General features: G+C 45.0%; 4 protein-coding genes and 1 non-coding gene across 5 annotated transcripts; 2 read left to right on the top strand and 3 right to left on the bottom strand.

Annotated features, from left to right (window-relative positions):
* The first annotated feature begins 440 nt into the window (after positions 1 to 440).
* Positions 441 to 8,566, top strand: LOC120445196. The gene is made up of 6 exons (XM_039625419.1): positions 441 to 816; positions 6,668 to 6,806; positions 6,879 to 7,036; positions 7,098 to 7,749; positions 7,880 to 8,258; positions 8,320 to 8,566. The coding sequence occupies exons 2-6, from the start codon at positions 6,699 to 6,701 to the stop codon at positions 8,322 to 8,324; spliced, it is 1,302 nt and encodes a 433-aa protein (XP_039481353.1). The 5' UTR covers positions 441 to 816; positions 6,668 to 6,698; the 3' UTR covers positions 8,325 to 8,566.
* A 673-nt stretch (positions 8,567 to 9,239) lies between these two features.
* Positions 9,240 to 17,239, top strand: LOC120444660 (microcephalin). The gene is made up of 9 exons (XM_039624502.2): positions 9,240 to 9,557; positions 9,729 to 9,981; positions 10,415 to 10,636; positions 10,705 to 10,897; positions 14,222 to 14,365; positions 14,671 to 14,762; positions 14,831 to 16,142; positions 16,430 to 16,648; positions 16,715 to 17,239. Exons 1-9 carry the CDS (start codon positions 9,365 to 9,367, stop codon positions 17,126 to 17,128), a joined length of 3,042 nt encoding a protein of 1,013 aa, XP_039480436.1. The 5' UTR covers positions 9,240 to 9,364; the 3' UTR covers positions 17,129 to 17,239.
* Positions 11,911 to 13,867, bottom strand: LOC120444661 (zinc transporter ZIP11). Its single transcript, XM_039624503.2, has one exon. It carries the CDS (start codon positions 13,343 to 13,345, stop codon positions 12,320 to 12,322), a length of 1,026 nt encoding a protein of 341 aa, XP_039480437.1. The 5' UTR covers positions 13,346 to 13,867; the 3' UTR covers positions 11,911 to 12,319.
* A 483-nt stretch (positions 17,240 to 17,722) lies between the features above and the next one.
* LOC120444382 (elongation factor 1-alpha 1) lies at positions 17,723 to 21,220 on the bottom strand. Its single transcript, XM_039623988.2, has 2 exons — positions 21,068 to 21,220; positions 17,723 to 19,700 (listed from the first exon to the last, which is right to left on the bottom strand). The coding sequence occupies exon 2, from the start codon at positions 19,678 to 19,680 to the stop codon at positions 18,289 to 18,291; it is 1,392 nt and encodes a 463-aa protein (XP_039479922.1). The 5' UTR covers positions 19,681 to 19,700; positions 21,068 to 21,220; the 3' UTR covers positions 17,723 to 18,288.
* Positions 20,062 to 20,136, bottom strand: LOC120447289. Its single transcript, XR_005615963.1, has one exon. It is a non-coding gene; the product is annotated as a small nucleolar RNA snR61/Z1/Z11 (small nucleolar RNA).
* Positions 21,221 to 21,422: the final 202 nt, after the last annotated feature.

Below are 21,422 nucleotides of genomic sequence, written 5' to 3'. Positions count from 1 at the left end.
ACCTTTATATTAGGCAACATGGCATTTAATTTTGTAGACATTCCCAGTTTGAATATATTCAACTCTGATATATGAACTGTTAAGTACAATGAGTCTTGTGAAAAACAAGTTATTTAAATTGAACAAGAGTTATAAAATTCAGATCTTGTTTTGCGAAGATGCTTTAACATCGGTTTTTTGTTGTTTGAGATGCTACATAAAGAATCTTTCTAAGAATCTCTGTGAACCTTCTTGTTTGGCAGTCGACAGGCGTCTGCGAGCGATGAGAAAAGCGCGATTTCAAAGTGCCCTCTTCGCGATCGTGACTGCAGTGGCGTTTACTCAGCGAGCGAGCTTCGTTTGGGCCTTCGGCTGGGGAAACTTCGGGCCAGTTTTGGCCAACAAGTTGGGGCTGTCTTGCTGTGGGGCTCACCGTTAGCCAAGCAGTCGAAACACGCAGCTTGAGGCGAGCGGTTCTTGCGCGCGCTTCCAAACCGCCTAACTACCTAACTCTTTAACAGCGAGCAGCTACTAACCCACAGCAGAGGCTCAGTAGAAGTCGTTATCGCATCGAAATCGTAAAATCGTTTAAATCGTCGCGAACGCAGAGTTCTGAGAGTGTTGTGCCCATAGAGATTGAAAGACAAATGTAAAACCCGAAACGTAATAATAATAATATTAAAAGCAGCAAAAAACAATACATAATTGAGGAGAAACCTAGCTGGTTGATCGATCGTAGGCGTTGCAAGTACCATTCTGATTCGCACTCGGGAATAAATCCAGCGCCGATCAGTAAACTTACGGATAACCAAACGTCGCATTGCACTTGGAAGCAGGGTAAGTGATACCATCCCCCTTTGCGACCTTGACATTTGAAGGAATTGATTTTGTCGTTCGTTGCTAATTGAAATGAATGCACGATCGATCGCAAGGCAGAGAAGATCGTTTGATTGGCACTTAAATTGTGTTGTACAATCATCTGGCTGCAAAATTGTCCGAGACAAGATGTTCAGACCGACAAGCGCCGAGGCACAGTTTTTAATTAGCATTCTGCGGTGTCTTATAAATAAACATGGTTTTATGGTGGATGTGCTAAACGCCAAAGGCCACTGAAACACGCTGTCCATGAGTGTGAAATAAAAGCTATAAGCTAAGCAAAGCTAAAGCCGTGCTATATAGTACATACTGGGCCAAATGTGTGTTAGCATGTAAATTACAAAATCAAGTTCGTTGCCTGAGTCTTTTGTTTGGGCTGCACAAAAGGTTCTATGGCTCGGACATGGAATGGAAACCAAGTCAAAACCAAAGTCGGCACTGCACTGGAAAACTGTTCAACAACCTTCACTGGCCCTGGGAAAACCCGTTCGCATTCGAAATGCGTGTGCTTAATTTACACGAAGATTAGCATTAACGCTGATATAATTTCATATTTTTATTAACCGAAAAATGTCAGCCCAGTGCGGTTTTGGCCGCTTGCCTTGGCCAGAATTTATGAGCGATGTAATCTCCACTTCGGCCGAAACGTTCAATGCATACGAAATTCCCGAAAATAAGGAAGGCTGCCGAAATCTTGGCGATCTCGTCAAGTGATTCAGCCAACTATATAGTATAGCATCTCTTCCATCTTCCGGGGGTCTTTGGCCTATTCGCCGTTTATTTTTCCTCGCCTTTTGTTATGGATTCGCCATTCCCGCATCTGGAGATCTATGTAAACAGAAAGACTTATTTGCATGCCAAACGAAAGACTAATTAGGACAGCCGACGATTCTTTTGGCCTGGCCCACATTCGAGGGCCATTTGGCTTAAGCACTCAAGTCGCTTGGTCGCCCCTGAATTATGTCCACTTTAGCTAGAATTTTACACCCAATTATCCACGCAATTGTTAATTACGCATTTGATTGTGCCGCAGCGACGGCTCAATTTCAATTGGGAGCCGAAATTAATGAACTCTAATTAAGCGGGGTGAAAAATATGTATGGGAAATAAAAATACAAGAAATACGAACGGCCTTTGTTGAAGTGCTTACGAGTGGAGTCTTTTCCTGCTCTTTAATTGTATTTCAGCTGCATTGTAGTCGCCGACGACTCTATTGATTGGCATAAATCGGTTTGAAGAGTTTTCATTTCCATGATGTAATTCGGTGCTGAATGCTTGTCATGAATCATGAGCGACTGTCACTTACCAATTGCAATACTGGCTGCCAAAGGTATTAGCATAAACAAATCAAATCGATGACTAATCAAAGCGAACGAGTGCCACAGAACATAACAAGTCAGATTTAAATTAGCCGAAAACGACATAAGGCAAGTCATCTTGAACCTGGCACTATTTTCTTTGGAGGCAAGAATGCTGTGCGCCACTTGTTGAGGCCTAAGAATAGACAGATGCCAAGGCCCAAAACGTGCTTGGCCAAATAAAAGCCGAATTTTTGCAAGTAATTTGAACATTAAAAACAATGTCGGGCTATAATAATCACTCAATGGCAACAGCAACAAAAGCGGAAGTCAAAGCCACACGAAAGTGCTGTGCAACAGTTTGATTTCTTTAGTTTTACGCTCCTTTTTTTGTCTTTTCTTTTATTATATCTTTTTGGACGCCTTCCTGGCACGAAATACTTTGGTGAGAATTGCAAATTCTCAGCACTGCAATGGGAGAGAAATAAGTGAAAATATTATGAAAGGCGCCGAGGCAAGTGAAAATCGGAATTTATAATTTTCGTGTGCCGATTTTCCAACCGCAAAAACGCTGCCCCAAGCAGCTGCCACTTTTGCTGCTGCTACTGCTGCTGCTGCTGCTGCGGCAGCATTTGCTGCAATGGTGATGCAATCATCGGCTTGACATGCACATCGAGTGACAGAGCAGACATTGCGCATACGCCGCATTGTGCAGAGCCCCACAAAGATGAAAGCCGACTGGGGAGTTGCTGGCCCGCCAGCGGAGCATCTCCGCATCTCCGCATCTGAGTCTGAATACGAATCCAAATCCGAGCCAGAATTGGAGCAAGTGAGCAGGCCGACACAATGGCGCAGCCCCAATGCCCTAACTTTCCATCCATAAATCCAGCGAACGGGTTCAGATGCGAAGAAGATAGGTGCGAAGGCATTTAGATATTAGCATTTAACTTTTTCAAGATTCGCGATCTGAAAGATGAGTTCTAAGAGAAATGGGTTCAGTTCGACAGATGGGTTAAGATACAATGATTGCAGAGAAAAATGGCACATTTACAGTCAGCTTATAATTAGTTTATCGGATGAAAGCAGAAAACCTACATTTATCAATTCGTGAAAGAATAATTTTGTTAAAATGTCAAATTAATTTAGTGATAGATAAAGTAATATTTAAGTATGTGTATGAAATTGAAAAAAGTTGTTTAAAATAAAAATACGTATTAAAGGGATTAGAGTAATGTAAGCAGATTTCGTAACAACCAAGGCATACCCTACTTTTCTAATACAAGCTACATATATCTGAAGACCTCTTGATGATTATGACACTCACACGTGCCCAGCGTCTCGGGCGACCAAGACAGACTACTCTTCATCCATGAGTTCCTGACTCGGATTTTCTGGCATGTTGCGTGCGCCTCCATACATATATACTTATACATATATAACATTTTTATTTTCATCATCACCATCTTCCTCAGTAACAATATGCGATTTAATTTTCATTTTCTTGCTGCTGCTGCTGGTGGTGCTTGTTTTGTTTTGTCGCCTTGCTCACATGGAGCTCGTCTCCATAAAGTGCCAACTCATAATAATGTAAGCCACAGATGCCCGCGCTGTTTTTGTTGTTAATGGTGTTGTTTGTTGACTGACTTTTGTTGCGTTGCTTCGAAAAAGTAACAAGTGCACAGCCGCCCGCGACATTGTGCAAACAATTCATACTATTTTGTACGGTTTCTTGTTTGTTTTGCATTTAAATCATTGTGCCATTAAAAGACAATCTCGGGCGGTGGCAAATTAAAAGAAATGCTAAATTGAAATGTTTCACTTTTGATTGGTCGCTGAGTGCCCATAACTTCCGATGATTTAAGACCAAAATACACCGTTTATTGCAATTCCCTTTCAGTTGCGAAAGTCAGAGCAGAAATATTGCTTTCGATGATAAATGGTCGCATAAAATCCCCAAAACGTGTTCCAGCCGGACTTGTAAATGCATGGGACAAGTATGCGAACTCCAGTTTCGGTTCAGTTCGGTTCGGTTCACTTTCAAGGTTGGCTGGGGCGTCAAGAACTTGCAGAAACCGTAACAGCGGCAGCTGAAAGGCGAGCTGCCACTATGTTTGCCTTTGGGTGCCTTACATTTGGGTGTGGGTCTCTAGATGACAAGTCTCTGCCACACGCGCTCCCATTTGAAAGGCAACGGCCCCTAGAAGTGCATGGCACAAGCCACACAATTGCGCAATTGCAACTGACTCATAGTATCCAAAGTTGCCAATTAACCGAGTGCTAAGCGGCTTAGCTAGCGGACAAAGGAGTCCGGAGCTCGCAACGAAAGACTTCCTTCTGCGCCACGGCCTTGGGGAACTGGTACGGGCCTATATATGTATGTATGTATATGGTTCTATAAACTGATAAACTGCGTACTCACGCACAGAACAGTTGCCGCGTTGCTAAAAATACACTCGCATCGACCTTGACGGGCTTACATAATTAATTGCAAGCGGGTTGTGGTATGCGGAAAGTGTGCTGAATCGAAAGACTCAAGGCACGAACTTGACGCGCATCGAACGACTCTAGACACAGACCCGCTTAGGACTTGCTGCAGCTCCCAAAGGGCAGCTCGACTTTTAAGAGACCGCTTTGTTTATCAATTCAACTAGCACCAAAAAACCAAACAAGCATACCGAGCTGCGGATTAATAAATCAGCAAACAAGATAAATCATTTGCTGGCCATGTAAGAAGCTTTAATTATTTAATGCAGTTTAAACTTTTCATAACCAAAGGCCAGCTAGATAATTAAATTTCATACCCCTGTCCTTATACTCGTATACAGATGTTTCGGGTGAGTGTTGTTCTTGTTGTTGAATGCGATCATCGCCAAAAAATCAACATCACGTTCGGCATACAAAAAGATTTTATATACTTATTAGCAAAAAACTCCGAAGCAAACCGAGCTGAACATCGCCGGCGATGGAGAAAAGAACGAAATGTTATGCGTATATATTATACAATATAAAACACTCCGAAGACAGAAGACAAAACAGAAAAAACCAGAACCCCATTGACGTAGGAACCCCAAGAACTTAATCATATCACTCTAAAATAGAAGATGAAACAGACGCAACTGAATGTTGCTCTTGGGGTTTTGACTTCCAGTCGCGAAGAGGTCAAGTCGTGGCTAGGCAGTGATACCTTTGCGATGTTTGGCCATCATTAACAGCAGGGCCTCTGATTCATGAATGAAAGTGGAGTGGGTTCTAATTAAGCAAAATGTTGCTCAATTCATTGGAATTCTCGAGGTATCAAAAGGTTACGGAGTGTGTAAGTAATTAGATTGAATCGAATCTCTTTCGATGTAAGTAACTCAATCCTTCTAAGAACTTTTGCCTAAATGTCTCATAGATTTCTCAGTGCCAAATAGTGTCAAAATCTCCGGCTCGTGGGCGTGTCTACATGGTCTTACAGAATATTATTCGCCATAAATCTTAGCGTTTGCCAAAAAGAAAACCAGTTATAATTTGAAATTTCTTCTGGCCAAAACGGATCTTCGAGCACAATGTTTTTGGAGACAGAGAAGTGCGTGACACTTATCAGGTTTTATGGCCATTCTGTTCGTTAATTAAAGAACCAACGCCAACGCTTACCCAAATAGAAAGCCCAAGTCGGCGGCTTCAATGAGTTGGAATCCATGTTTGTGAATGCTCGATGGGAAACTCGCTCGATGGCCATTAAAGCGCACATACTGCAGTTCTGGGTAATTTAAAAAACATTTAAATTAGGGCACGAAAGGGGTTCGGTTGTCATAGAAAATGCAGGGCATGTAGTGCCCTTAATTTGACCACGCTTAGAAATGTCACATTTTGGATTGGGAATGGGAAGCTATGTTCCACAAGACAGACTCACTTTCATTGCCACTGGCCGCGGGAATATGTGACACTCATTTATTGGTAAATCGCATTTGGCCCGCAATTAATGCCAATCACGTGGCTGACCGCCAATCCACCTGACAGTGGCTACCACTACTGGATTTTGTCACAAAACGCTGACAGCAGTGCGATGCATAAGCAAATCACACTGACTTTGAAGGAAAACCCCAAATGGCCAATTGAAATGCCAGGCCAGTTGGCCTGACCCGAACACAAAAAGCAACAACCATATACATAAATGCAAAAATGCGAGTAGTGTTCGACAAAGTGTTTAACAGCAAACAATTGTCAAGGCATCGCAGCCGTTCAATTAGAGGCGGTGACATTGGTGATTCGATGGATCGACCCAAGGAGCTACCTAACAAAAAGTCCAAGCCCAAAAACACCCATTGTTGCCATCCGTGCGCAGAGTTCATTGGCTTGCAGATTGATTGGACTGATTGCCTAATAATCTTTTCAGTGCGTGTCCCATTCGTAGGGGATTTAATTTCGACTGCTAGCCAGATCCAATCAAAGTCATTCGCACCCGCTGGTGGCGCAGGTTAATTGTCTCATAATTATTTATAATAATTTCGGAAAATGTTCTACCGTTGCAGAGGAAACGAATCAAGCGAGCAGACCAACAAGATGATTTCTCGCCGCAAGATCATATCGCGCTCCCTGGACAATTTGGATGCCATAGGGCAGGAAGAGCAGGAGGAAGACGTCTGGCACGATCGCGAGAAGCTCTTCAGGGTGCGTTTCCTGTCTATTAAAACTCATTTGATCTCTAGCTCATCATTATCCGTACTTATTGACCCCACGCAGGATCATATCAACGAGGTTCTGTCCAAGTGGGAGCAAATCGACGACGAGATCTGGGCCAAGATAATTGTCTTCGAGAAGAATCGCCGCGTGGCCAAGGCCTACGCCCGCTCCTCTGTGATAACCATAAACGGATCTAAGAATGGATTCGATGGAGTGCGGTGGGTTTCAATTAGACTAACAAATTTTCTTAAAAGCATTTATATATCCTTAAATCCACAGTATTGGCCTGAATGGATTCGAAAACCCAATGCGCGATGCGGAGACGAAGGTGATCAAAAAGTCCATCGGCGATGGATTCAAGATCAAAATGGACGACACCGGCAACATATTCATCAAGCGGTATGGCAAGAGCAGCATCTACGTGAACAGCACAGCGCAAGGAAACGAGGAGACGGTAATCGGTGGCGACATTATCCAAATGCCGCAGATGTCTCTCACCGCGGGAACCTCCGCTCGACTCTTCGACATGAAGAAGTTTCAGACCAACATAAACCGCGAGTTTGCGCGCACTTATCCGGAACGCGGCAGGCTGGAACGGCAGTGCCTGTCCGCCGTATCGCTGGTCAAGTCGAACAACAATCTAATCAACACTCCGGTCTGGATACTCGTGGTCAATGTGGTGGCCATGGACATGCTGAGGAGTCGCCTTCAAACGATTCCCAAGTCATTGGATGCGATGGGCATGCGAGTGCCGCTGACCAACAGCAGCGAGGATCCCTACTCCACCATCGAAAGCCAGGTGGGATTGATCTATCCCACGCCCGCCGCCTCTGATGATTCCCAGAACTCCCAGCACTCGAGCAACTCCAGCAAGGGACGTCGTAGCATCTTCAGTGCCGCCTTCCTCAACGAGGGTCCATATGTACCCAAGGTGGGTTTCAATTTAGAAACAGTTTAACAACTTTTACATTCTACTTATTTGATGTGAAAATGCAGACGTTTAAACACTTTTTGGGAAAAGACTCGGCTTAAAATATTTGTTTGCTTTATACACTTTGCAGCCTGACTACGAATCTGGCGGGTCGTTGATGCCCATCTATGCAGACAAGAAGCGACAGAAGAGCAGCGGGTCGCAGCAGCGGAAGAAGCAGGATGATCCGTACTACTGCGGCCTCCTGGCGCGGATTCCCAACTTCATCAAATCCTCCAAGCAGCCGTGCCCCGGAGGAGCCAGCAAGCCCAAGAAGGAGCCGAAGATCTCGCGGAAGATCTCGGCCCAGCACCAGCACCAGCACCAGCAGTTCCTGCAGCCGGCGCAACCCATTCCCATCGCCACCTTCCACCACTCGTACTTCCCGTACAAACTGTATCCACCACAGCACCGTCTCTCCCAGTCGCAAATGTCCCTCTGGGATGCACGTAGTCTGATCAGCGCACATGGTAAGCAACCACTTATTTCCTTGAGTGTATAACTTGTAATCAGAACTTTTCTCCTTTTTAGAATGATCACCTTGGCTGGCCCTAATTTATTCATCGTCTAGCGTTAATTCTACAATTATTTAGTCAAAGCCTATGATTAAGTCTGGTCAGTGGAGGAACATCGGTTCACTGCATCACTGTGGAGTGCATTTCGCTCAGTTTTGTGATAAATGCAGCGAAATGCAGCCATTTAGCGTACACCACTTAATACGCACTAACTCTAATTAACCGCAGTTAACTTTAAGTCAAGCAGAGAGATTTAATGATTATGCAATTTGTAATGAGTAATTAAAATTTTGCCATAGTTTCTTAAATCGTTTAAGACTGAGAGAATGTCCTAGAGCCCACGAAAAGCGCACGAAGAGTTTGGCGGAGATTGGAAGATGGGGGCAGATAATGTCATATGCAAATTAATTGCTACTTTAGGCAAGTTCGAATTATTGTTTTCTTATTATTTTTCTGTACATACAATTCATATGTAAATAAGTTCAAATTAAAGACATGTAATCGATATTAGTACGCATTAAAAGAGAGTTATAAAAGTCAAAATGAGTGTTTTACTTTAAAAGGGTGATAGCCTACGCTGTTCAAACGGAGTATTTAATTATTGTGTCCAGTTTTATTGTAATTTTAAAGACAATTTTTAAACATAAAAGACTACATTTTTCAAACTGATTTGGTTTTAATATTTACCATAATTTATTAAGTTTTTTTAAGAAAATCATTTTTGGTGTTAAGTGCATCAGCGCAACCACAAGATTCCTATGTCTCATAATTTAAATACTAAATAAAATGCCGCCAAATTTCTTATCGAACTAAAACCATAAAAGCTATCTAAAATCGGAGAACATATTCAAACCAATCGATTTTCGCTTAGATCGCTTAGATCGATAACCGATTTCGAGTGTGTGATCTCTTACATTGAAGAAACCCGGTCACACTGTCACATTGCGTTGCATTTATTGTAAGGTTTGGATTAGAAAGTATTGGCGCGTCTTTTGCAGAGTTTTGAGACCGACTTCAGTGCAATAAGGAGCGGGAGAGTGCAGAGCACGTAGCCCGTGACCATGGACAAGTTTCTGCTGCGCAATCCCACATGGAAGACAAAGACGTACGGATCGGTCGTGGCCAGTTCCACGGCAGCCGCCAAGAAAACAGCGGCGTCACCGATCCGCCGACCGTTGCAGGATTCAAATCTGGGCGACTCCAGGTCCAAGCCAGCGGCACCGGCTCCCAAATCTCTATCCCAGGCCCCGGCAGGTTGGCTGTGCATGCCCATTTTAGAATTCGAACACCCACCCCAGTAGTTTTAATTCCGGATACGTAGCTTACCCAAAATTCGTAGTTGTAAAAAAATATACAAAAAAAATCAGATTACCATGTGGACAAACGACCCGATCATTACTAACAAGCTGCGTTCCCTCCTGCTAGATGACCAGGTGGCCAGGGATCGGCTGATGCACAAGCCGGCATTGGCCGTCTCCAAAGCGATCAGCCAGCACCGCTCCGAATTCCATCAGGACCAGAACCAGAACCAGGAGGGAGCGGAGAGAGCTGGAGCAACACCAGCTCCACCCATCGGAGCAGCCACGCCAACCAGGCAGGAAGGACACTGGGCCCGACTGCAGCAAGATCTCAACAGCCCCAACGCGGCACTCCGACTGCGCGCCATCCGTGCATTAAAGTAAGAACAAAAAGAGGTCTACAGTTAATATTAAGACAAACTTGACAATTAGGTCAACTATTAAAAATAGCAAAATATCTGCTTTCTCGACTTAACCCACCATTAAAAGCCTTTTGATCGCTATTTTTGTCAAGTTAGAATCTTTATACATTTTCAATGTCAATGTGAATAATTCTTCGTCCATCAACAATTTAAATTGCTATTAAATTGACACAAGCCAAGTTTTAGTACTATAACCAAGCAAAATATTCACTAAGAACATTTATCCAAAGAATAGGTATCGTTTCAATTTGATACCCAGCGATACCTTTGTAAATAATTTGTTATTAATCTAATCTAATCGTTTTTGTTATAATCCCTAATGACTTTATTTAAGAGAAAACTGATAATATTAAAGAATATGCATTCATTTTGACATTTTGTACGCTTTTAGAAGCCCAACCAAGTCGGCATACAATACCTTCGATGTGCCTTTGGCCGAACAAAGCATCATCACGATGGAAGAACGCAATCCCCAGGAGCCGCCCTCTCTGCCCGAGTTGCTCAAGGACATAGTCGTATATGTGGAGGTGCGAACTGGAAACGACAATCGCTCGGAGGGCGTAAAAACTATTATTGCCAAAATGGGAGCCCAGGTCAAAGACCGTCTAACGCGGTAAGTTAAGGAAGTACAATAGTTTGATTAAAAATAATGTATTAAAACACTCTTTGGTTGGCTTGCAGAACCACCACACACGTTGTCTTCAAGGATGGCCAGCTCTCCACCTATAAAAAGGCCGCCGAGTGGAATATACCAGTCGTTTCGATTCTGTGGATTGAAGCTTGCAAGGTGCAGCGCAAAATATGTGATCCTAAGCAATTTCCCATTAGCAATATACGCATGTACGAGTACCCCGAACTCTACGGCAAAATGCCGGTAAGTGATTAATAATTGTTGCTTCTGGTTTAGATATTTAAATGTGATAGATTAATAGGGGTTAATAAGGAAACGTTTAATTGTCGCCAATCGATTTTAATAATGGGTTTCCCTTAACTTATTTAACATAAAACACAGCTCACTGCAGTGTACTCTATAATACTTTGCAGACGTGTATGTATAAAGATGTTCGAAGTTAACTTATCAAGATATTCATACAGCTTTTAATATTCTTATCATTCTGTTAATGTTAGGGCTAACAACCTTTCAAAAGCTTTATCAGATCTGAGTCATAAATGTACTTACGAATTCAACAACTTCATTAGTTTCGGGTAGGAAATATCAGCTTTTACTTAAGGCTAACAACATCTTAAAAGCTTTACGAATTTAATAACTCTGCATTAGTTTCTGGTGGAATATAGCACTTTTACTTACACCTACAAAAGAAATAAGCCTTTAATTAGTCTAATCGGTAACACTATCAATTTATGGCATTGCCGGCACAGAAGCATTAACTCCACTTGAGATATGCCCCCCACTAATGGGCTATTCCGGTAGAGTTTATAGTTTTATGGCGCATATAAACAACTATATGGAAATTGTACAATAGATAGCCTCCAAGAGGTCTTATCGAACACATTTGCTGATGACCACGATCCCAGTGGGTGGACTGTGGAACGCGGCACTTGTGCGAGTACATACATATCTGAAATGATTAGTTAATCCAGAAAATGGCGAGCAGAATCGCAGGGCCGCGGGCCGTCTGAAACTGCACGTATCTCAAACACGGAATACGCGCAATATTGGGAACTCTTCGTGTCGGACAGATTCTTATCACTTATCACTGGCTGACAGCGAGTCAACCAGCTGTGTTGTTGGTTCTCCGGGTTATCTAATTGAATTTACTCGCTTTTATCAGCTATCGTATGGCCCCAGAAACGGCCAGGAAGTTGTCCGGACGGAGACAGCTACATTTGTGCGGAGAAAAAGCAAGTGGGTGCAACTGAGAGATGTTCATTTCAATTCGTTTAGTTTATTACTTAGATATTAGACGGTTAAAAAAGACACAAGCTACTGGACGCCGGTGACAACTTAAAACCTAATTCACATGCACGTTTGTTTACAATTTTTCCTAGAACAGTTCATTTACATAACTCGCTGGGAATGCTGTACAGTGCACAGATACACAGATACACAATTGCACGGATGTCGCCGCGGCATCTCTGGTTGTCAAGCTTCTTTCTACAAAACTTACACTCTACGTTAGATTATTAGATTCTCGTTTGGGCTGGTTCTGAGATTTGTACAAAGCATGCTTATATTTACAAGCCAGCATAATCTTGCGTTAAGTACAGTGGAATCTTTGAGTTTAGCACTAGCTTATGAAGTCTGCGAGGCGGGCGAAGGCGAGCCGTTGGTTCCTCACGACAGCGCCACCTCCAGACACATCATGATCAGGAAGCCGGACACAGTGCCCCATGTGGCGATCGTTCCATTTCCGCTGGCATGGGCCTCGGGCAGGATATCGTCCGACACAATATAGATCATGGCACCGGCCGCAAAAGACAATGCGTAGGGCAGGATCAGGTTGGCAAAGGTCACAGCCACGGCACCCAGTACTCCAAAAATAGGCTCCACCATTCCGGACAGTTGTCCGTACCAAAGAGCCCGCTTCACGCTGAATCCCGCGGCATGCAGTGGCAAGCTGACGGCCAATCCCTCGGGGAAGTTCTGAATGCCAATGCCAATGGCCAAATTGCGGGCGCTCTCAAAGGTCGATGAATTAGTGGAGCCAATTGCGCCAAAGCTTACGCCCACAGCCAGTCCTTCGGGGATATTGTGGACCGTGATGGCCACCACCAAGAGCATAATCCTCTTCCACTGGGACAGGGCCTCTTCGGCACGCTGTTGTTCCTCTGGTGTGGTATATGTGCACTGCTCCATCTCGTTGATGCTAGCCCCCTTCTTTCGGCGCCTCGATTCGCCGCTATGCTGCACGCTGAGGCAGTCGGAGAAGCTGTCCAGACTCTTGGAGGCCAACCTATCGGAGGCTACTCCATTGCGCTTCGAGTCCTCGATGGCTATGTCCGCCTTGTCTTTCGACTGCGTCATCTGGATCATCATGTTGGTGCTGTTGAGGCCCAGGTATGACATCAGTTTGTCGCATCCATAGACGAAGATGGATCCCAAGAGGAAGCCTCCAGCGACTGGCAGAAAGGCGTATACTCCGTACAAGTGAGAACTCTCGGCCATCTCGATGGCCGGCTTGAGAAGTGACCAAAACGAGGCTGCTATCATCACGCCAGCTGCAAATCCCAGGGCGGCGTCCAGAGACCTCCGCTGGTTACCCCGAACGAAGATCACTAGGGCGGCGCCGGCAGCGGTGAGTCCCCAGGTTAGCAGGGTGCCCAGCAGAGCCTGCGTGACGGGTCCATAGCCTGGAATCATCTTGTAATTAGAGCTCCTCTTCCGTGCCCGTCACCGGCTGGTATGGAATTGTGCTCCCAAGATTTGTTCGCGTGCACAGGGAGAACAAGTTTCTTAATTGTTGCGCAGCAATTGTTTACCCACAATTGAAAATGTGCCACGTTCTTGGGCACTTGCAGGGTAAACAAAACAACTGAGAACCAATTTTAGATTCTGTATGTTTCAAGGGAATCTCTGGAACACTTGTTGCTGCTTATCGTGTTGTTTTTACGGAATGCTATTGAGTTTCGGGCGGCGGGGGAATTTTGGGGAGACGCGTAATACTGACGGGTTGATAAAAAGGTATACTAGCTCTACTAGAGCGCGTCGGAAACTGGTGAATGAGCCGCTGACTGAGCTGACAGCCCCACAAAAAGCAACTTTTATAGGGCCGCTGGCTGTGTGCCCCGGCAATCGATAGTGCTATCGCTGGCGTCTATCTGCCGTCTATCGATTGACGACGCGCGCTAGGGATGACACTCGAAAGGCGCCTGTATTCAAAAATCACAACCAAAGAGCAACTAAATGTTTAATTATCAACATATATTAAACTTGTAATTTTATTAAATACTCATTTAACGCATGAGCATGTACTATCGATTACGGCTTGATGGAACCATCCTCTCAGGCAGCGAGATGGTCTCATTGTAGATAAGAAGGTTTTTTATTTAAACAACGGGCCAGCTATCACGTAGTTATAAACAAATAAAACAGTGTTTTCTAGTCAACATGACTGACAGAGTCGGGCAAAAAGTCGGCAGCATCCGCAGCATCAACAATAACACCAAAGGGCATCAGCTGCTCGCCAAAATTGCACCAACGTAGCGTTAACTAATTTTTAAATCCCCAAACTCACAGCGCGTTAAGTTCATGCAGCCGGACTCCGAGTTGAGTCAGCGACCCCGTAAGCGCCAAGGAACACCTACATCCTCCAAAGACAATGAACCAGGATCGGCTAATAAACGAGCCCAGCCCGGAACTCCAACAACCAGCACACCAAAGGTAAATAAGCACAGTATTACATATTTTATATTTAAATGGTACACAAATAAATATATAAAAAAATTTAATATTTACACCTTTAAGACTTGAATTAAAATATCCGTATACTAATTTTAATGGATATGTACATATATACTGGTCTGGTAAATAATCATTATGAGTAATATATATAATTTATTGCATACATTTACATATTTTCGAAATTTGATGCGCTATTATCAGTAGTCATGATCACTATTTCTACTCATCACACTATTTTACAATATTTCCTTTTATTAAAATTTTAAATGTTTTCTTTTTTCCAGAATGACATCAGCCGCTTTTTTAAAGCCATCAACAACAAAAAACCATCGGATAATGAGGAGATAGATTCGCCAGCCACCAAACTACTCAACAGGTGTGTTTTTCAATAGTGGACCTGTACAAAAGACTTGTTAACTAAATAGCCAAATTATTTATACATAGGATAAGCAGTGGCTGCTACACTCCTTTGCCAGCAGTGGCTACTACCCAGCTGTTGGGAACCAATGGCAGTGGAGATGCAGTGGCCGAGAAAGTGCAGGCCCAAAAGAGTCTGCAATTTGGAGAGCAAACGGGCACCAGTACCCTCCCGCCAAAACCTTCGACCACTTCACGCCCACGACGGAGTACAGTGGATCCACCACCGGTAATGACACCACCAGTCCGCACCACTCGTCGTCGAAGCTGCGTTGCGGAAATCAGCAGTCCCCTTGCAACGGATACGAGAATGACCCGCCGCAGGAGTTCGCTACTGACTTCCACGGTCATTCACGAGACTGATCCAGCTCAAACCGCAGTTGCAGAACCCAGAATGACTCGTCGCCGGAGCTCATTGCTAGCGACTGCCAAGCAGCCAGAAGAAACAGCCCAAAGGCAAACTATTAAAACCATAACGGAGGAGCTGGCTCCCGTAGAAGAGAACAGGAATTCAATAGTTATGGTCCAGACCAGTATAATCAACAAAACTGATTGTGTTGAGCAATCGATAGAGATAACCGCCGTGGAGGCAGAAGCTTCATATAAAGCGGACAGACGTGGCACGCTCTATGCCTCAGAATGCATGGACATAAGTTCCCCTCGTCGGCGCAGCGTGGCCAAGTCGAGCTCCGAGCTAGGGCAGTCGCTCAGCAACGTTGCCGAAGGACAAGTAACGCCGCTGTTCAGCTCCACACGACTGCCCACAGGCCAGTCCACAGGAAATCGCAGGCGAACCATTTTCAACATGGACATGGACGTGATCAACGAAAGCATCGAAAAAATGAATGCATCGCATCGAATGTCGCTAGCCTTGGCTAATGAGGCGGAGTTGGGCGAGTCCCACAAAGTAACTGAACAAAAACCACCGCAAGCAGAGCCAGACGCACATCAAGAGCCCAAAAGGCGGCGCCTTTTCAATCCCAACGACGAGGTGGTCATTTCGCCACCGAAAAGTAACAGAAAGAGTCGTTTGAGCATAGCAGGGTCCTCGAGCTCCGTGCAGAAGCGTCGACGCTCATTAGCCACTCCAGCCAAATCTTCATCAGCAGAGATGTGTGCCCCGACTGCTCTTTCCAAAGGTGACACACCCACGCAGGCAGAAAATTCCAAAAACAATGTAGAGACATCCGAAGCTTCGTTGAATGCCGTTCCAGAAGGGGAGGAATCCATTTCAATCACAGGCGAAGAGGAGGAAAAGCCGAAGGGGAAACCACGTTCACGGATTCGCACGCTAGTCCACACAAACATGCACCAAGAGCAGATCAACGTCATCCACAAGGTTGGTAACACGACGGAGTGACCAATACACCATCCACATCTTCCTCTGATTGTAACCATTGTATACCCAGTTAGGCAACTCCAGTAATGGATTAGTTAGTAAACCGTACTAGTTTGTAAATTAGCATATTCGCAACTCGTTAATGGCCCATATTAATTATTGATTAAGCATAAACAACACTCGGTAGATTGAAAAAGTAGTCCCTAATTTGTAAAGCCTCCCGCACAGTTGAATAAATAATATCCGTGCGGTAATAAATCCTAATCGAAAACCGCCTTCAATCCCAGGCCCTGCGCAAGTTACGCGGCATGCGGCTGGATCCCACCGTGACTAAGCGCACCACCCACCTGGTTAGCCTGGAGCCGCGTCGAACCCTGAATCTCCTGCGTGGTTTGATGCGCGGAGTCTGGATCGTCAGTTACCAGTGGGTATTGGCATCCATTCGGGCAGGCAAGTGGATCGGTGAAGAGCCCTATGAACTGACCAGGTTTTCGCGTGCAATCGAGGTAAGACCAGACCTTTGCGCCCACCATTAGCTACCTATTAACTCAAATCCGTTCTTAATCCTTCAGATTTGCCGTACAGAAAGGCAGGCCTTTGGCGTCCACTACCACTGTGAGTTGTTTCGCTTCATGGAACCATTTTATGTGTCCTCCCTCTGCCGACCGGTGCAGTTTAACAATATGAAGGAGCTGCTTCTGCTGGGCGGCGCCACCCTGACCGAGAACCGCTTCAAGGCCAAGTACGTCATAGGGGACAAACGACGCGCCGTGGACGACCGCATCTATCTCGACCCCTACTGGGTACTAGACAGCATCACGAATATGCAAATACAAAGGTTCAGCAAATACCTTATGAAGAGCGCCATTATCTCAGCCGAGGGCATCCGATACGAGGATCCTAGGGAGCGCGATGATGACGAGACCAATTCGCAGAGAAGACACCTTCACGACTACGTCGATCCGCCGTTTGTGCTGGACAAATAGAGATCAGCGGGTGCATCCACTTAACTAAATTCATATTTTAGCCTAAACACACCTGTTTCACCTTTTTGTGCAAAATGCGCTATTGTAAATATATAGTTATAATTAATCCTATACAACTTACTTTTAGCTTCCTGATATTTATATTTTAGAGATTTTTTAACGTTTTTTATGAATTTTACAAAGGCAGAACTATATATCAAAAATATTTAATAAAATAAAAGCACTTCTAAATGAATCCATTTGTCATTCATTTACCCTTTGCAAATCTATGTAAATCAGTTTTTCCGTTAATAATTTTTCACATGCAAAATAAATCAATGCATTTTTCCCTATTTGCGACCAGAAATATAAGCCCCAAACGCAATAAAGTTTTCGAGTTTTTTAGATGCAAATGCTCGCTTTATTAAAACGACTGAGGTATTTGTTGTCAGATTCAACAGTTGTACTCTTCAACTAGCTTTTGTTTGTACTTTGTGGCATCGGCGGTAAGTGAACTTGGAGTTGGGGATGATGATCGATCGAAGCGCTGAAAATCAGGAGGCAACAACCAAAGAGATGGTGCTTTTAGTGGCTGGGTGGTAAAAACAAAAGAAATACAAAAATAGGGTTTTTATTTTTTTGTAAATAAAGTTATCGCTTCTATTCTGGTTCTTTTCTTGTGTACAAAGTAGTGTGTGCAAAAATAGGGTAAGATAAATGATACATATCAAAGAAAAAAGGTTAATTTAAACGATATTATAAATGCTACAGAGGATATCTATATATGATACCATAACGAAGTCAACTCCTTATCATATCATATGTAGTAAACTAAAGATCGACGGGGAGATGGAGGAGGAGTGGATGCATAAATGCAAGTGTTTTTCCCAGTGTGCACTCTTCCTTGGGATCCACCGTTTCCCAATTTAGGCGGCCTCGACTGCATTTAGCATTCGTATCCGTCGAAATTCCTTTCGATGGAAGAAATTAAACTTTTGCTTCTGCTGGAACATCATCTTATCGGTCATCTTGCGCAGGACAGGTGTTGGTGTTATACTACTATTGTGCTCGCTGCTGCTGTTGCTGGTATTGAGTGGTGTTGTTGGCTGCATTATGATGTTGGTTACTTGCTTGATGCTGCTGCTACTGCTTGTTGTTGTTGTTGAGTGGAAGCAAACCAGCTACTTCTTGCCCTTGGTGGCCTTCTCGGCGGCCTTGGTGACCTTGCCACCGGAGGCATCCTTGAAGTTGACAGCCTTGATGACACCGACAGCGACGGTCTGCCTCATGTCACGCACAGCGAAGCGACCCAGAGGGGGGAACTCCTGGAAGGCCTCCACGCACAGGGGCTTGGAGGGCACCAGGTTGACGATGGCAGCATCGCCAGACTTGATGAACTTGGGGTTCTCCTCAGTGGTCTTGCCGGAACGACGGTCGACCTTCTCCTTGATCTCAGCGAACTTGCAAGCAATGTGGGCGGTGTGGCAATCCAACACGGGGGTGTAGCCGTTGGCGATCTGACCGGGGTGGTTCAGCACGATGACCTGAGCGGTAAAGTCGGCGGCGCCCTTGGGGGGGTTAGCCTTGGAGTCACCGGCAACGTAGCCACGACGCAGCTCCTTCACGGACACGTTCTTGACGTTGAAGCCAACGTTGTCTCCGGGAACGGCCTCCTGCAGGGCCTCGTGGTGCATCTCCACGGACTTGACCTCAGTGGTGATGTTAGCAGGGGCGAAGACCACAACGGTACCGGGCTTCAGCACACCAGTCTCCACACGGCCCACGGGTACTGTTCCAATACCGCCAATTTTGTACACATCCTGCAGGGGCAGACGCAGGGCCTTGTCGGTGGGACGGGCTGGGGGAAGGATGGCATCGAGGGCATCGATCAGGGTCTTGCCGTCAGCGTTACCCTCCTTGCGCTCCACCTTCCATCCCTTGAACCAGTTCATGTTGGTAGAGGGTTCCAACATGTTGTCGCCGTGCCATCCGGAAATGGGCACGAAAGCAACGGCAGCTGGGTTGTAACCGATCTTCTTGATGTAAGAGGACACTTCCTTCTTGATTTCCTCATAACGGGCCTCGCTGTATGGGGGCTCGGACGAGTCCATCTTGTTCACACCAACGATCAGCTGCTTCACACCCAGGGTGAAGGCGAGCAGGGCGTGCTCGCGGGTCTGGCCGTTCTTCGAGATACCGGCCTCGAATTCTCCGGTTCCGGCGGCGACAATCAGCACGGCGCAATCGGCCTGCGAGGTACCAGTGATCATGTTCTTGATGAAATCCCTGTGTCCGGGGGCATCAATGATGGTCACGTAGTACTTGGCAGTCTCGAACTTCCACAGGGCGATATCGATGGTGATACCACGCTCGCGCTCAGCCTTCAACTTATCCAAAACCCAGGCGTACTTGAAGGATCCCTTGCCCATCTCCTGGGCTTCCTTCTCGAACTTCTCGATGGTACGCTTGTCGATACCACCGCACTTGTAGATCAAGTGTCCGGTGGTGGTCGACTTACCGGAATCGACGTGTCCGATCACGACAATGTTGATGTGAATCTTTTCCTTGCCCATGTTGGATGATTACACGATGGCTGTTGTGTGTATTTAAGTGTGTTGGAGAGGCGGAACGTTGGAAGGTTGCAGGGTTCGGTGGGTTGGCGAGCAAGAGAGGTTGGAATAAACAAAGGGTAAAACAATTCGTTAGCATTCGGTGGGATTGCAACTCTGAATAGACTACAATTATTAGTGGGTATAACATTTTCTCATTCCCCTTGCGTACGTTCGACTTTTGTTTGCATGCCCGAGCACAACCTAACCTCAAACTCTGGCAGCCGTACAAAACGTGTTTTTTGAGGTTAGGTCGAGTGCCCGCATGTATGGATGTGGGTAAAAGAGAGGGGCGCAACTACAAAAAAGAGCGTGCAAATAAAATTCCAAATGGAAACTCGATTTTGTTCAGTGATTTTGGTATTTTTGCTATCGTCAACTGTCTTCAGTAGCAGAACTGAAAAATCATCATCATGTCAAATCGAAGAGTCCAAAGGAAAATTCCAGCAAATTTAATTCGCGAATACACATGTGCTTATCTGCCTATGCGTGTGTGTATCTATGCCTGTGTATGTGTGTGACGCTGTTGCCGGCCGGAGTACAAGTAAGAGACGAAGAGAGAGAGCGACCAAAATGGCGGATGTACACTAGTATGCGTGTGTGACTTGTACAAATGCAAGCGATCTCGCCGCGGTGGCACAAATGAAAATTGGAAAGAAATGGAAAAGAGAGGGGCACTACGAATTAATCAAGAACTTATAGTGCAGTGGCAGCCATTTTACCAAAACCAATTATAGGGTCGGTAGGAAATGGCGAAGTAGCAGATGCGAGTGCCATTTCACCAGATATGTTAATGGGCTGGAAACCCGAAAAAAGCACATTTTTCGCTTGTTGCTAGGTGAGGTTTTTCGCCCACTTGACTCACGCCACTGGGTCGCCATTTTAAAGTACTATGCCGCAAAATGGAAGAATAAAGAAGATCTATAGGCCATGACAAAGGCAATTGAGAAACCACGCTTTTTTCCCGTGTTACTTAGCACATCTGGTGGATGACCTCTGTATCCGGCGTGGGCGTGGCAAATCAATTACACACTAATTGCACCATATTGCAGTACGAAAATGTGGCAAAAATGCCGGAAAATGACTATGCGAATGCCGGGTTGGTAAAAGCAGCCACGCCAGTTAAAATTTTCGCCTTTGCAGACATGCCACGTGTTTGCTTTTTTGGCCACCTTTCACTTTGCAAAAACGCAGTTATAGGTTATTTCAGAGATTATCACACACACAGGAAAAACACTAGAAATATGCACAAGATCGGCGTCTCAGTTGCATATTTGTTTATTAATTGTTCGCTGGCTGCAGTGCCGTTGCAGAAATCACTTAATTATAGTCTCACAGGTAAGAAACTTACTCTCGAATAAGCTGAATGAGAAATCACGAAGTCTAAGCGGCGACGGATTCGAACAAAGTGAACGAGCGTTCGGCAGAGCTGAGCGCAGGAAGCCTCGTTTGACACGCGGTGTGACCGCAGCGGCGCAGCTGTCAAAAGAGCGATACTATCGCAGCAACAGTGTTCCCACTACGGTGTTTCCACTGCACGCAAGAAATGCAATCTTTTTTTACACAAATTTAACGAAATTACCGAGTATTTAACGCAAATAAATGTATAGAATTATAACGATTGCGTGTCTTAAAAAATAGGTTGGATTCTTTTTACGTTTGATTTCTTCAATTATATTGATATCAAGAAATCACTTGTATTAAAT

Source organism: Drosophila santomea, chromosome 2R, assembly GCF_016746245.2.
Source record: "Drosophila santomea strain STO CAGO 1482 chromosome 2R, Prin_Dsan_1.1, whole genome shotgun sequence".
In the NCBI taxonomy this organism is placed as follows: domain Eukaryota; kingdom Metazoa; phylum Arthropoda; class Insecta; order Diptera; family Drosophilidae; genus Drosophila; species Drosophila santomea.
Note: the sequence above shows the minus strand (reverse complement) of the source record. Positions and strands in the feature narration are given on the sequence as shown.